The 14,155-nt window shown below is 41.6% G+C and overlaps 1 protein-coding gene across 2 annotated transcripts in view; it reads left to right on the plus strand.

Annotated features, from left to right (window-relative positions):
* Positions 1-14,155, plus strand: part of CA10 (carbonic anhydrase X) — a 537,715-nt gene that overhangs the window by 88,891 nt on the left and 434,669 nt on the right. For both annotated transcript variants that reach the window (XM_011999215.1, XM_011999214.1), the window contains one exon: positions 2,604-2,678. In XM_011999215.1, coding sequence (XP_011854605.1) covers positions 2,604-2,678 — 75 coding nt within the window. The remainder of the gene's footprint in view (positions 1-2,603; positions 2,679-14,155) is intronic.

Raw genomic sequence — 14,155 nt, forward strand, 5'->3', positions numbered from 1 at the left:
TAAGGAGATTTTGGGCTGAGATGATAGGGTTTTCTAAATATACAATCATGTCATCTGCAAACAGGGACAATTTGACTTCTTCTTTTCCTAACTGAATACGCTTTATTTCTTTCTCTTGCTCAACTCATTTTTTTTCAACCATTTAAAAATGTAAATTCATTTTTAGCTCTTGGTCAGTACAGAAATCAGGCAGTGGGCCATATTTGGCTAGTAGGCACTAGTTTTCCAATCTCTGTTCTAGTGTACCATACTCAAGCATGTTCACGTTGAAATACATATTATTATAAATTTCTTGTATTTTTATTTATATTATAGTTAAAACACTACATTACATTTTTAAAGTGATGTGTAAATACTGTAAAAAATTTTTTTGTAAAACAATTAGATAAAAAGCTTAATGTAAAACAAAAATTGAGTGCTAAGTGGATATTTATTTGGGGTAATGAAACACATGCAAGAAAATGCAGCTTCCCCAATGACTGTCTCGTAGAATGCAGCTTCCCCTAATGACTGGATTTATGGTTTAAATTGTTTGATGACAGTCAGCAATCCTGATTGGATAAAACTTGGTGTGAGTTTTTATAGAACTCTGAAGTTTTTGCCTGTGATAAGGAAAACCAGTCCTGGCTTATCTCTGATGCAAAGCTGTTACGTGATGTTTATAGTTCAAACTTTCAAGATCTTAGAAATGTGCATTTTTCCCAGGCTTGAGACATTTTACATGTCTAGCAGAGCTAGGCTGAAGTTTAGTGAATTATCAGGGTTGGGATTTGGTTTTGTTGTTGTTTTTTAGTAGGTTGTACTTTCTGTGAATTTTATTTAATTATACTCAAGGTAAGAATTACAAAGTGGTTGTTTCATAAGAGGGCCATTAGATATCTGATCTCACAGGTTTCTAAGCCTTTCGGATTCTCCCCTGGCTCCTGTGATGACTGTCTAATGAACTGGGGGAGAAGAAGCATGAGTCAGGCAATACCAAGACCCAGAGGAAGAATCAGAGCCCTTTCTGAACTCTAGAGAAATGTTCTTTGTCTACCCACTTGGGGAATTTTGCAGCCATAACCAAACCTTGATTTGGCTTCTTGACTTGGTCAGGTCTAAAGACCTCCTGGCTGACTTCAAATCTCCTTGTCTTTCCCTGGTGCTACAAATTCCCATAGTCTCAATTGAATCTTCTGCCTGACTCCCTGGTTGGACAGAACATTTCCGGCTTCTGCTTTGAGGTCACTTCCTCCTTTGCCTGCTGTCCCAGAGCAGATGCACTGGCTTCCAACTCAGTTGACCTCGGGATCTTCCTCAAGGGTTATGGAAATGTCTGAACTCTATCCACACCACAGGGGCAATAAGAATACCAGGAAATCCAGTGTACTTTGGTGTGTCCATGCCCAAGATTTGTGCTGGGCAAATTTAAAGGCATTATTTTTTCCAGAATCTTAAATAAGTTCTTTGTCTCTCTTCTATTTGTTTTTAAAGTCCCCTAAGCCCACTGTCAGTTCCAGGAGTGGGCTTCAGTTTCACTTATCCTATGTCAGAAAATCTTCAACCACAAAGATACAAGCCTCAGGGCTCTTAATATCCTAGGAAGAAAAAGTATCTTCCCTGTACTATGAGAAGAGACTTGAAGCTAAACAGTACAAACTTATCTGGAAGCTAGAGAAATCTAGTAAATCTTCTCTCTATACAAAGCTTTGCATTCAAACCCATTGTCTTAGACCCATTCTTTCTAACTCAGAATGATGAGTCTTTCCCCTAGAACTTTGAAGAGGAAGGCAGGGGGGAAAAAAACCCCACCAGAATTAAAGAAGGAAAGAAAAAAGTGAAGGTTTAACATTAACTCTATAGTAGCCAAATTACAAATATGATTGATTCACTTATTTTCTTCCAATGTGGCTAGGAATTGAAATATGAATGTAGTTTAATAAAGGGATAAGCAAATTTATGTAGCATGTATACTTTGGGGTTTGCATGCATGTGTAATGGCATTGTCCCAATTCACTTGTCAACTGTCATGAATTCAAGGGTTTCCCTGAGGTCATGTCAGCATGACCTTACAGATCTCAACAATATTTTCTAATATCTTGAGCCCTCTGCACTTGAGCCCTGTGATGTCAAAAACCTCCACCACAGTTATTTATATTCTTGTTTTCATTTTCCTGGGACCTAAGGAAAGCTGGCTGGGTATACCTTTCAGCCTTCTACACTGGCTCTTTCAGCAAACTTCAATCTCTCCCAAAACAAGGGTTCCAAGGACATACATGGATGGGATATGCCTCCTCTCCTCAATTTCAGCATGGTGTGTGTGTGTGTGTGTGTGTGTGTATGGGAAGATGATGAGGACAGGTAGCAGGGGACTTAAATACATGATTACTATCTCTTTAACATCAATTAAAATATTTGAGTACTTTAAATAAAAATTTTGTTTTATTTACCCATCAATGATCTATTTGAAAAAAAAAAAAGGAAGGGAGAAGGAAGGTTCTGTTGTAGTATGACTTTGGGGTAGAAGAGGATTATTTTATGGTATCCACCCTTGTTGCTTGGACAGCTGGGACACAGTGCTTCTCTACTATCATCTTAGTCTCTCTTCTTTGCTTTTTCTTTAGCTCAACAGAATTCACCAAAAATCCATGAAGGCTGGTGGGCATACAAGGAGGTGGTCCAGGGAAGCTTTGTTCCAGGTAAGTACACATTAATTCTTATTTTTTTTTATTGAAAACAATTAGAATGAAAGCTAGCATTATTTCCAGGATTTTACATTGCAAAAGGTGAGGCAGTCTAATTTATGTGTGCAATGAATACTCCATCAAGACAAAGTTTGTTAAGTAACAGGCAATTAGAGTACTTTTTTTTTCCATCTGAGCCTGCAGTCTCAATGTCCTTCAATCGATAGGATACCCTCAGGGGCAGGGGGATAGATGATTAAGGGCCGAAGCTCTGTCTGCTGACATTTGGTTAAGTGAGGAAGAGCCACTTCTTAACATTAATGAAACAGGAACTATGAAAAGACTGACCATGGCAATGGAGCTTGCTGGAACACATGCTGTCACTTTAGCAGCATCCATGGCCAGGACTTAGCACATCGGGCCAAGTATCAGCTAAAAATACCAGGCAAAGTGGATCCTGTCAGCATGGGGGCAGAGGACAGAAAACTGAAGACAGATTAAAGCAAGGATTATATTATGACTTTAGTTCAGAAGCAAGGTGGAGGGTCCCTGTGTCTCCTCCCACTACTCTTACCCTCATTATGGTCCTCTTGCTTTTGCTGCTTTAGTAAAGAGAAAAAGCAAGCAAAAGGCAAAGATAGAAGGGAAGGCAGGTGACATATTTCAAAGTATTTTTAACTGCTCAGATGTGAGAATAAGAAATAAAGCACTCAACAGGAGCCAATGTGCAATCCCTACTCAGGCACTGAAAACAGAGGGCTGGAGATGTCAGTTGAGGTCTCTGTAGTTGGTGGCAAATAGAAAGACCAGTGTCCCAGGTCACCTCATTCATTCTTGGCTCCTATGTCTTCTTTTCCTGTCCTTCTGTAGAGTCTATTACACCAGCTGTGCAGAGCTAAGCAAGTCACAAAACCCCTCTGGGCATCATTTTTCTCATTTGTATGATGGGGCAATTATTCGTACTTGTGAGGCTTTGCAGTAGGAGAAAAGCAGGCATGGTAAGGGAGAGTGGGTGACCCAGGAAAAAGCCAAATGGCTGCCAAATAGCTTCAGAAATGAACATTATTAACTTGATAAATTTACTATGGCACATCTATTCTATGGCCCAGTGAACATAGAAACTGAACTTGATTAACTCATCTAGAAGTGACCAGGTTTCTTATGATAATGTTAGAACAATTTCATTGGCACAAGCTATGTTCATGTGAAATAATATCGACAAATGGCATTCAATTCTTACAACTGAGGACACTCCTTTTAAAGAAATAGAATGTTTATGTACTTTTTGCCTAGGAAATCTGTCATATTCAAGATATCTCAGAAGTTACATTTATAATTATATTCTTGTACCTTGTGAGTATGGAATTAGAGAAATAAAGGGTATTCTCTCCAGGTAATAAGAAGTCTTGCTAAATTAGTACTACCCCTGAAGAGAACATCCTCTGTAGTGATTGACATGTCCATGGATAGAACTGGGTGGTCACCGCAAAATGTTGTGTGTCTGCCTCTTATTTTTTGATGTTTTCTTCTCTGTTGTCACATTCTTTTTTTAATGTGTTCAGGGCCCTATTTTGAGTTGGTTGTTGCTTCTAAGACAACCACAGGAAATAATTTTTATTGTCCCCTTATGTGTTGATATAAAGGAACTTAACTTTTCCTTACTCTCAAATTTAATTGAGATACTATGTGTAAACCTTACTACATGGGAAGCAGTGAGGTGTGCAAGTGTGATTATGGCCTCTGAAGTCAGACTGCACGGGACTTGAGTCTGCGTTCTGTGGTTTCTTGTTGGTAGAACTGTCAGCAAGTTACCTACCCATTCTCAGCCCCCTGGGTTCTTCATCTGTAAAATAGAGATAAGAAATAAATCGGTTTTGTGTAGTTTGCTGAGGATTAAATTACAAAACGGAGGTAAAGTGCATATGGTAATGTCTGGTGCATGTTGAGTCAGTGTATGTCCATTGTTGGTATCTGCTTGAGAAGAGGGAGACAATTACAAACTGGAAAGTGTAATAATGTGTGTAAGGGTTTCTCAAGATGCCTGAAACATGGGGGATGCTTGAATTTATAAGGTAAAGGGTTTCTACACAGTGGACAACTAAAAGATGACTTCCTCATCCTCTGAACGTAACAGTTCTAAAGCCTTTTGTCTTTCTGGTAGAGGAGATTGGTATCTGATGATTCCATGTTCTAAACTTTTGGGAACTCCAACTCTGTTGAAAAGGATAAGAGTCATGAGAATTTGTGAATTAAGTAACTGAACCTGGGCTCTAACATCTGACTCCAGATGACCTACCTTATCTGAGTGGGTGGTTGTGGCAAACAATGGACCCCTTACCTCTTATTACTTGACTATGAAGTTAAGAGTGTTCTTCAATTTGTTACTGAGATTTTTTTCAGGTTATGGATGTGTGAAATAGTAGAGAACTTGATATGACTGAGCTAGTTTTATCATTCCATAAGTTCCTCACTAAAGTGTCTAGAAAGAATAGTCAGTTGGTATAACAGTTGTGAATCTGTGACTTCAACAAAGCTGTGGTAGATAAAAATATATGAGCTCTATAACAATGGTGGGTACAAGGTTAATTCAGCACACAAATGCCCTACTTTGGTCAGCTCAATAGCATTTATGGAGTACCTATCTTGTGCTGAGCACCAAGTTTGGGCGGTTAATAAACAGGTAACTGACACATGATTCTTACTCAAAGGTGAGCCTACAGTCTAAAGGGGAAGATAAGCCATAAATCCATGACTCAGGATAACAAGGGCTCCAGTAGGGTTTGTAAATGTAAAGGAGGCAACACAATATTGGGATTCCGCCTGCCTAAGTGTTTAACAGATGTTGTTTACCTGCTCAAACCTACGCCTTCCTCTGACCTCACCCACAACTAGAATCTGTCTTGCAGGCAGAGCCCTGACTATGCTTGCACATTCACCCTCCATACCATCATACTCTCAGGGAAGGAGCCCCTTATCAGCTGCAGAGGGTTACTCTTGGCTGAGATTTACACCAGCAATGGTAATTCTGGTCTTTTCTTATTGATTTGGACATTGTGATGGCTAATTTGATGTGTCCATTTGGCTAGGTATGGTACACAGATATTTGACTAAACATGCCTGGATGTTGTTGGGAAGATGCTTTTTAAGACCAGATTAACATTTGCATCAGTAGACTTTGAGTAAAGCAAATTATCTGTATAATATGTGTGGGCCTCATCCAATGAGTTGAAGGCCTTAAGAGAAAAAGACCAAGGTCCCTGAAGAAAAAGGGAAATCTACCTCCAGAAGCCTTAGGCCAGGAGCAGCAATATCAACATTTCCCTAGGCCTCCTGCCTATTGGCTTGCCCTGTACGCATCATCCTTGCCAGTCATCATGTGAGTCAATTCCTTAAAGTAAATAAATCTCTCACTGTCACCCCATTCTGTTGATTCTCTTTCTCAGGAGAACCCAGAGTAATACACTAATATAGACATGCACATGTGATACACAGTTCTATTCACGCCATGTAAGGAGAAGCCTTCTGAATAAACTTGGGTACAAAAGACACACTAAGATGGCAAAATGGAGAGTTGAGAAAATTCCATATCTTCTATGGCTCACTTAAGGGTTGAATTCACCATGGAACTGCCTCACCACTTATTGTGTTAAGTGATGTAACAAACTTCTTACTGCTCGAGCCACTTTGAGTCAGACTTTCTGTTACTTACAGCCTAAAGGTGTCTTCTAGGGCCAGGCATCTCACTACAAGGCTAAAGGAAGAAAAGAAGTTAGAACTGGGTCCTGACAAGGTTCAGGAATACTCAAATTGAAGAAGGGTGGGAATGTGAGGAATATTTGACAGTACAGGCAAAGAGGGATTGTATTAGTTCATTTTCATACTGCTTTAAAGAACTGCCTGAGATGGGGTAACTTATAAAGGAAAGAGGTTTAATTGACTCACAGTTAAGCATGACTGGGAGGCCTCAGGAAACTTACAATTATGGCAGAAGGCAAAGGGGAAGCAGGATACCTTCTTTACAAGGCTGCAGGATGGAAAAGTGTTGAGCAAAGGCGGAAGAGCACCTTACAAAACCATCAGACCTTGTGAGAACTCACTATCATGAGAACAGCATGGGGGAAACCACCCCAAGATCCAATTACCTTCACCTGGTCTCTCCTTTGAAATGTGGGGATTATGGGGATTATAATTCAAAATGAGATTTGGGTGGGGACACAAAGCCTAACTATACCATACCACTTTGGGTCCCTCCCAATCCTCATGTCTCTGACATTTCAAAACCAATCTTGCCTTCCCAACTGTCCTGCAAAGTCTTAACTCATTTCAGCATTAACTCAAAAGTCCATAGTCCAAAGTCTCATCTGAGACAAAGCCAGCCCCTTCTGCCTTTGAGCCTGTAAAATCAGAAGCAAGTTAGTTACTTCCTGGATACAATTGGCATTGTATGGTACAGGCATTGGGTAAATATAGCAATTCCAAATGGGAGAAATTGGCCAAAACAAATGGGCTATACAGACCTCATGCAAGTCCAAAATCCAGTGGGGCAGTCAAATCTTAAAGGTCCATAATGATCTCCTTTGACTCTGTGTATCACATCCAAGTCATGCTGATGCAAGAGGTGGGTAGCTCTGCCCCTGTGGCTTTGCAAGGTACAGTCTGCCTGCCAGCTGCTTTCACAGGCTGGTATTGAGGGTCCACAGCTTTTCCAGGTGCATGGTGCAAGCTGTTGGTGGATCTACTATTTTGGGGTCAGGAGGATCTTGGTCCTCTTCTCACAGCTCCACTAGGCAGTGCCCCAGTGGGGACTCTGTGTTGGAGTTCGCACCCTGCATTTCCCTTCCACACTGCCCTAGCAGAGGTTCTCCATGAGGGCTCCCCACTGCAGCAAACTTCTGCCCAGACATTCAAGTATTTTCCTACATCGTCCAAAATCTGGGCAGAGGTTCCCAAACTTCAATTCGTGGCTTCTGTGCACCCACAGGCCCAACACAACATGTAAGCCACCTAAGCCACCAAGGCCTGGGGCTTGCACCCTTTGAAGCAACAGCATGAGCTATATGTTGGCCCCTTTTGGTCACAGCTGGAATGCAGGGCACCAAGTCCAGAGACTGCACAAAGCAGCAAGGCCTTGGGCCCAGTCGAGGAAACTTTTTTTTCTCCTTGACCTCTGGGCATGTGATGGGAGGGCTGCTGTAAAGACCTTTGACATGCCCTGGAGACATTTTCCCCATTGTTTTGGCTATTAAAATTTGGCTCCTTATGCAAATTTCTGCAGCCAACTTGAATTTCTCCTCAGAAAATAGGTTTTTCTTTTCTATCACATCTTCAGGCTGCAAACTTTCCAAACTTTTATACTCTGCTTCCCTTTTAAACATAAGTTCCAATTCAAAACCATCTCTTTGTGAATGCATAAAATTGATTGCTTTTAAGAGTAGCCAAGTCACATCTTGAATGGTTTGCTGCTTAGAAATTTCTTCTGCCAGATACCCTTAATCATCTCTCTTAAGTTCAAACTTCCAAAGATCTCTAGGGTGGAGCAAAATGTCACCCGTCTCTTTGCGAAAGCATAGCAAGAGTCACCTTTATACCGGTTTCCAACAAGTTTTTTTTATCTTCTGTGTTCATCTGTTCTCATGCTGCTAATAAGGACATACCCAAGACTGGGTAATTTATACAGGAAAGAGGTTTAATTGACTCACAGTTCCACGTGGCTGGGGAGGTCTCACAATCATGCTGGAAGGTGAAGGAGAAGCAAAGTCTTGTCTTACATGGCAGCAGGCAAAAGAGCTTGTACAGGGGAACTCCCATTTATAAAACCATCAGATCTCATGAGATTCATTCACTACCACAAGAACAGCATGGGGGAACCATACCCATGATTCAATTATCTCCACTGGCCCTGTCCTTGGCATATGGAGATTATTACATTTCAAGGTGAGATTTGGATGGGGACCCAGTCAAACTGTATCACCATCTGAGATCTGAGCCAAATCATATCACCATCACTGAAATCTGAGCCTAACTGTATCACCACCTTAGCCTGCTGTATTTCATTGTCCATATCACTATCAGCATTTTGATCAAAGCCATTCAACAAGCCTCTAGGAAGTTCCCACATCTTCCTGTCTTCTTCAAAGCCCTCCAAACCATTCCAACCTCTGCCTGTTACCCAGTTCCAAAGTCAATTCCACATTTTTGGGTATCTTTATAGCAGCACCCCACTCTCTGTGATACCAATTTACTGTATTAGTCTGTTTTCATACTGCTATAAAGAACTGCCTGAGACTGGTTAATTTATAAAGATTAGAGGTTTAATTGACTCACAGTTCAGCATGGCTGGGGAGGCCTCATGAAACTTACAATCATGTTGGAAGAGGAAGCAAGGCACCTTCTTCACAAGGCAGCAGGAAGGAGAAGAACCGAGCAAAGGAACCACCACATATGGTGAAACCTCATTCAGTGTCAAGAGAACAGCATGGGAGTAACTGCCCACACAATTCAATTATGTCCCACCAGGTCCCTCCTACAACATATGGGGATTATGGGAACTACAATTCAAGATGAGATTTGGGTGGGGGCACAGCCAAACCATATCAATGGGCAAAGGCCTGAAAGTTTGGAAGAGAATGTTCACTAGTGCAGGAAGAGCTCTGGTAATTAAGAGCAGCAGGGGCCTAATTATGGAGGGCCATACCAAATGGGAGTTTGGATTTTACCCGAAAGGAACTAGAAGTTTGGATTTTACCCTAAAGAATCAAAGGAGAGGTTGAACTCTTACAGAATTCAAAGTCAGAGAAGAGGGCCATATGAGCTAAGATAGGAGCAGGGGAGGGGTCTGGGGAGGGTGCAGCTTCTAGGGTTAGGGACCTTGTCTCTTTCCACACCCTATCCCTCCAGGATATACCTCAGGGCTTCCATGCACCAGGGACTCAATGTTTGCCAAACAAACTTGGGTCAGAACAGACAGCAATCTTTGTTCCTTAAAGCAAAAGACAAAGGCTTGACTCTGGAGACAGTCGAGGGCTGTTCCTCAACCCTTAAATTGAGTTATAAAATAATAATAACAAATACATCAGTATAATCTGCAGTACATGCTATAAAGGGAAAGTACTCAAGGTTTTGAAAAGCCTAGTAGAAATAGTCTGGAAATCAAGGAGAGCCTCCTTGTGTAATCTAGGAGAAGCTTAGCTAAGGAAGGACATTGCTAGTGCAGAGTGGTCTTAGACCAGCTGTTTAAGGCAGAAGCATGAGCCTCAAGCATGGGCATGACATGTATGAGAAATGGAACAAAGCTCACTGTGGCCAGAGTGCAAAGTGGTTGGAGATTAGGGTGGTCAGGAGCCAGCTCATAGAGGGTCTTGTGGGCCACATAAAGTATTTGAATGGAGATCCTGGAAATAAAGGACAATACATAGTTATAAGCAATTTATTCTTCCTCTGAGATCTGGGAAGCAGGGATTTCTGAGGAATTAGATCACAACTTATTCGGCAGCTTAAAATCGTAATACAGAATTCTTCTGAATGATTAATAGAGGAACTCATTGCTGCCATTTCTGATCAGCATTGGACCCAGCAGGCTACTTTGGCTCAAAACAGCATCATCTGTTGCATTCTATAAATTGGGTACAAATGATTTACCCAGGTCAATAGCCCTCCCAACATGCTATTTCCCATCTCTTTCTTTTTGGGTAGTTTTAAAATCTAAAGATTATTGGACAATGAAGGTAATTATACCCAACCATCTACAGGTTACCACTGATGTCTGTTTATCAAAATGTCCATTTTCTTTTTTGTTTGTTTGTTTTGTTTAAAAAAGTCTCATGCTTAACAGAGGTAAGGAGTATAAGCTCTTCTTTCTCCACAATACTCCCAGGAAAGAAATCTGGCTGGATGGTGAGGGTTACTTGCTGATCCAGGATGGCCAGCCTGGGGCTGTGTATGCTCTTCATTCCTTAATTCATGGAGTAAGTGGTACCTGCACTGATTTCTTGGTTGCTACATAAGAATTAGCACTTATTCAGTAGCTTATAATTACATACATTTATTGTCTCAGTTTCCTTGGGTCAGAAATCTGGACATGGCTTAAATGGATCCTCTACTGAGTCCCATAATGCTGAAAAAGGTGTCATTCTGGCTGCATTCTCATCTGAAGTCAAGCTCATGGAGGTCCTTGGCAGAATTCAGTTCCATGCAGTTGTAGGGCTGAGACCCTTGTCTCCTACAGCCTGCCACTGCTGCATAAGCAGTTCACAACACAGTTGTTTGCATCTTCAAGGTTGGCAGAAAAGTGACTCATTTACTTTGAATCTCCACATCCTGAGAAGGCCTGGACTCTCTTTTAAAGGTCAAGCCTACTCAATACAACATGCCTTTTTATTAACTCAAAGTCAACTGATTAAGAACGTTATTCACATCTGCAAAATCCCTTCATCTTTGCCAGAAACAACAATCTAATCAAGGAAGTGAAATCCCATTATACTCACAAATCCCACTCATACTAGAGGGTGTGTACACTAGGAGGTAGGAATCTTGGAGGCTGTCTTATTCAATTTGTGTTGCCATAAACAAATACCTGAGGCTGGCTAATTCATAAATAATTTTGAGATAAAGAGATTCATTTGGTTCACAATTATACAGGTTGGCGTACAAGAAGCATGGCACCAGCATCTGCATCTGGTGAGGGCCTCAGGCTGTTTCTACTCATAGTGCAAGTGGAAGAGGGGCAGCATCTGCAAAGAGCACATGGTGAGAGAGGAAGCAAGAGATACAGAGAAACTGCCAGGTTCTTTTTAACAACAAGCTCTTACAGGAACCAATAGAGCAAGAACTTACTGATTACTGTAAAGATGGTACCAAGCCATTCATGAGGGATCTGCCTCTATGACCCAAACACCTCTCATTAGACCCCACCTGCAGCATTGGAAATCAAATTTCAACATGAGGTTTGAAGGGTCAAATATTCAAACCGTAGCATTCCACCCTTGGCTCTCCATGCCTCACATCCTTCTCACATTGCAAAATACAATCATTCTACCCCAATAGTCCCCAAAGTCTTAACTTGTTCTAGCATCTACTCAGAAGTCCCAAATCCGAAATCTCATCTGAGACTCAAGGCAAGTTCCTTCCACCTATGAGCCTGTGAAATCAAAAGCAATGCCTCTACTTCCAATATGCAATGGTCGTACAGGCATTAGGTAAGCATTCCCATTCACAAAGACAAAAATCGGCCAAAAGAAAGGGGTAGCAGTCTTCATGAAAGTCTAAAACCCAGCAGGGCAGACATTAAATCTTAAAGCTCCAAAATAATCTTCTTTGACTCCATGTCCTGCATCCTGGGCACACTGATATGAGAAGTGGGCTCCCAAGCCTTTGGAAAGCCCTGCCCCCACAGTTTTATTGGGTGCAGCCCACATGGCTGCTCTTACAGTTTGGAATCTAGTATCTGCAACATTTCCATGCTAGTGTGGCTCATTTCCAGTGGCTATATAATTCTGGGGTCTGAAGGGTGGTGCCCCTTTTCCCACAGCTCCCCTGGGTACTGCCCTAGTAGAGGCTCTCTGTAGGAGTTCCTCCCCTGCAGAAGGCTTCTGCCTGGGCACCCAGGCTTTCCAATACATTCTCTGAAATCTAGAGGCTTGGCAGCTTCCACCACTCTTGCATTCTAGGAGCCTACAGACTTAGCACCAAGTGGATGCTGCTGAGGTTTATGGCTTGCACCTTCTGGAGCAGCAGCTGGAATAGTATGTGGGACTATTTGTGTCTCACCTGGAGCTGAAGCAACCTGAATGTTGAGAAAGCATACCAAAGTGGCTTCGGGGTAACTTGGGCCTGTTCCCTGAAACCATTTTGTCTCCTAGGCCTGCAGGCCTATGATGGGAGGGGGCTACAAAGATTTCTGAGAAACCTTTATTCAATTTTCTTGATTCTTCACACCTGACTCCCTTTTAGCCATGCTAATCTCTTTAGCAAGTGGTTACCCCTCAGCACCATTGGATTTTTCTCCTGAAAACACTCTTTCCTTTCCTGTTACATTGCTAGACTGTAAATTTTTCATGTTTTTATATTCTGCTTTCCTTTTAATTATAAATTCCACCTTTAGGTAATTCCTTTGCTGCCATATCTTACTGTAAGCTGTTAAAAGTAGCCACATATTAGCCAGGGATGGTGGCAGGTGCCTGTAATCTTAGCTACTTGGGAGGCTGGGGCATAAGAATCACTTGAACCTGGGAGGTGAATGTTGCTGTGAACCAAGATTGTGCCACTGCACTCCAGCCTGAGCAACAAAAAAGAGTCCATCTCAAAAAAACAAAACAAAAAACAAAAAAAAAAGCTATACCATTTCTTGAAAGCTTTGCTTTGCAGCATATAGTGAATTTCTCCCTCAGAGGGAGAAAGCCTCAGAAATTCACTATGTGACCACCCCTTCCAAGAGACCCACATTCAGTCTCCCTTTGATAAGCCAGTAAGCTTATCCTTCAATACATCCGCATTAAATGATAGTTAAAGTCATTGTATTAGTTTCCTATAGCTCCTTGTACTGGTCCTTTTTCACACTGCTATAACGATACTACTGCTATAATGATACAAGACTGGGCAATTTATAAACAAAGGTGGTTTAATGGACTCACAGTTCCACATGCCTGGAGGAGCCTCAAGAAACTCACAATCATGGCAGAAGGTGAAAGGGAAGCAAAGACCCAAGGCAGGAGAGAGAAGAAGCCAGCAAGGGAGGAACCATCGAACACTTATAAAACCATCAGATCTCATGAGAACTCACTATCATGAGAACAACATGTGGGGAAACTGCCCCCATGATCCAATCACCTCCCACCTGCTCTTTTCTCTCAACACCTGGGAATTACAATTTAAGATGAGATTTGGGTGGAGACACAAAGGCTAACCATATCGCTCTTGTAACAATTTACCCTAAAGTTAGTAGCTAGAAACAACAGATTTATTATCTTACCATTTTAAAGTTGGACACACTAAAATCAAGGTGTCAGTAGGGCAGCCTGCCTTATGGAGGCTCTGAGGAGAAATCAATCCCTTGCCTTTTCCACCTTCTAGAAGCCACCTGCATTACTTAGTTCAGGGTCCCTTCCTTGCATGGCTCCAGCCCATGCTTCTGTTATCACACATCTTTCTCTAACTCTGACCCTTCTGCCTCCCACTTGTCAGAATGTGATTGCATTTGGCCCACCTGGATAATCTAGGATGCTCTCCCCATCACACGATCTTTGACATAATCATATCTGCAAAGTATATTTTGCCATATAAAGTAACACATTCACAGGTTTGGAGGATTAGAATATGGACATTTAGGGAAGACTGTTATTCTTTTTTTCATACTCACATTGTCTCCAAAGCTAATGGAAGCACAATAACCTATCACATGAACATTCGATTTTGTAGTTGTCAATGCTTCCTCACTCATGTTACTTCATTCAGCCCTTACAAAATTTGCACTCATACTCCCCTTTTTCCAGATGAGA

Source organism: Mandrillus leucophaeus, unplaced genomic scaffold (assembly GCF_000951045.1).
Source record: "Mandrillus leucophaeus isolate KB7577 unplaced genomic scaffold, Mleu.le_1.0 Scaffold59, whole genome shotgun sequence".
NCBI lineage: Eukaryota > Metazoa > Chordata > Mammalia > Primates > Cercopithecidae > Mandrillus > Mandrillus leucophaeus.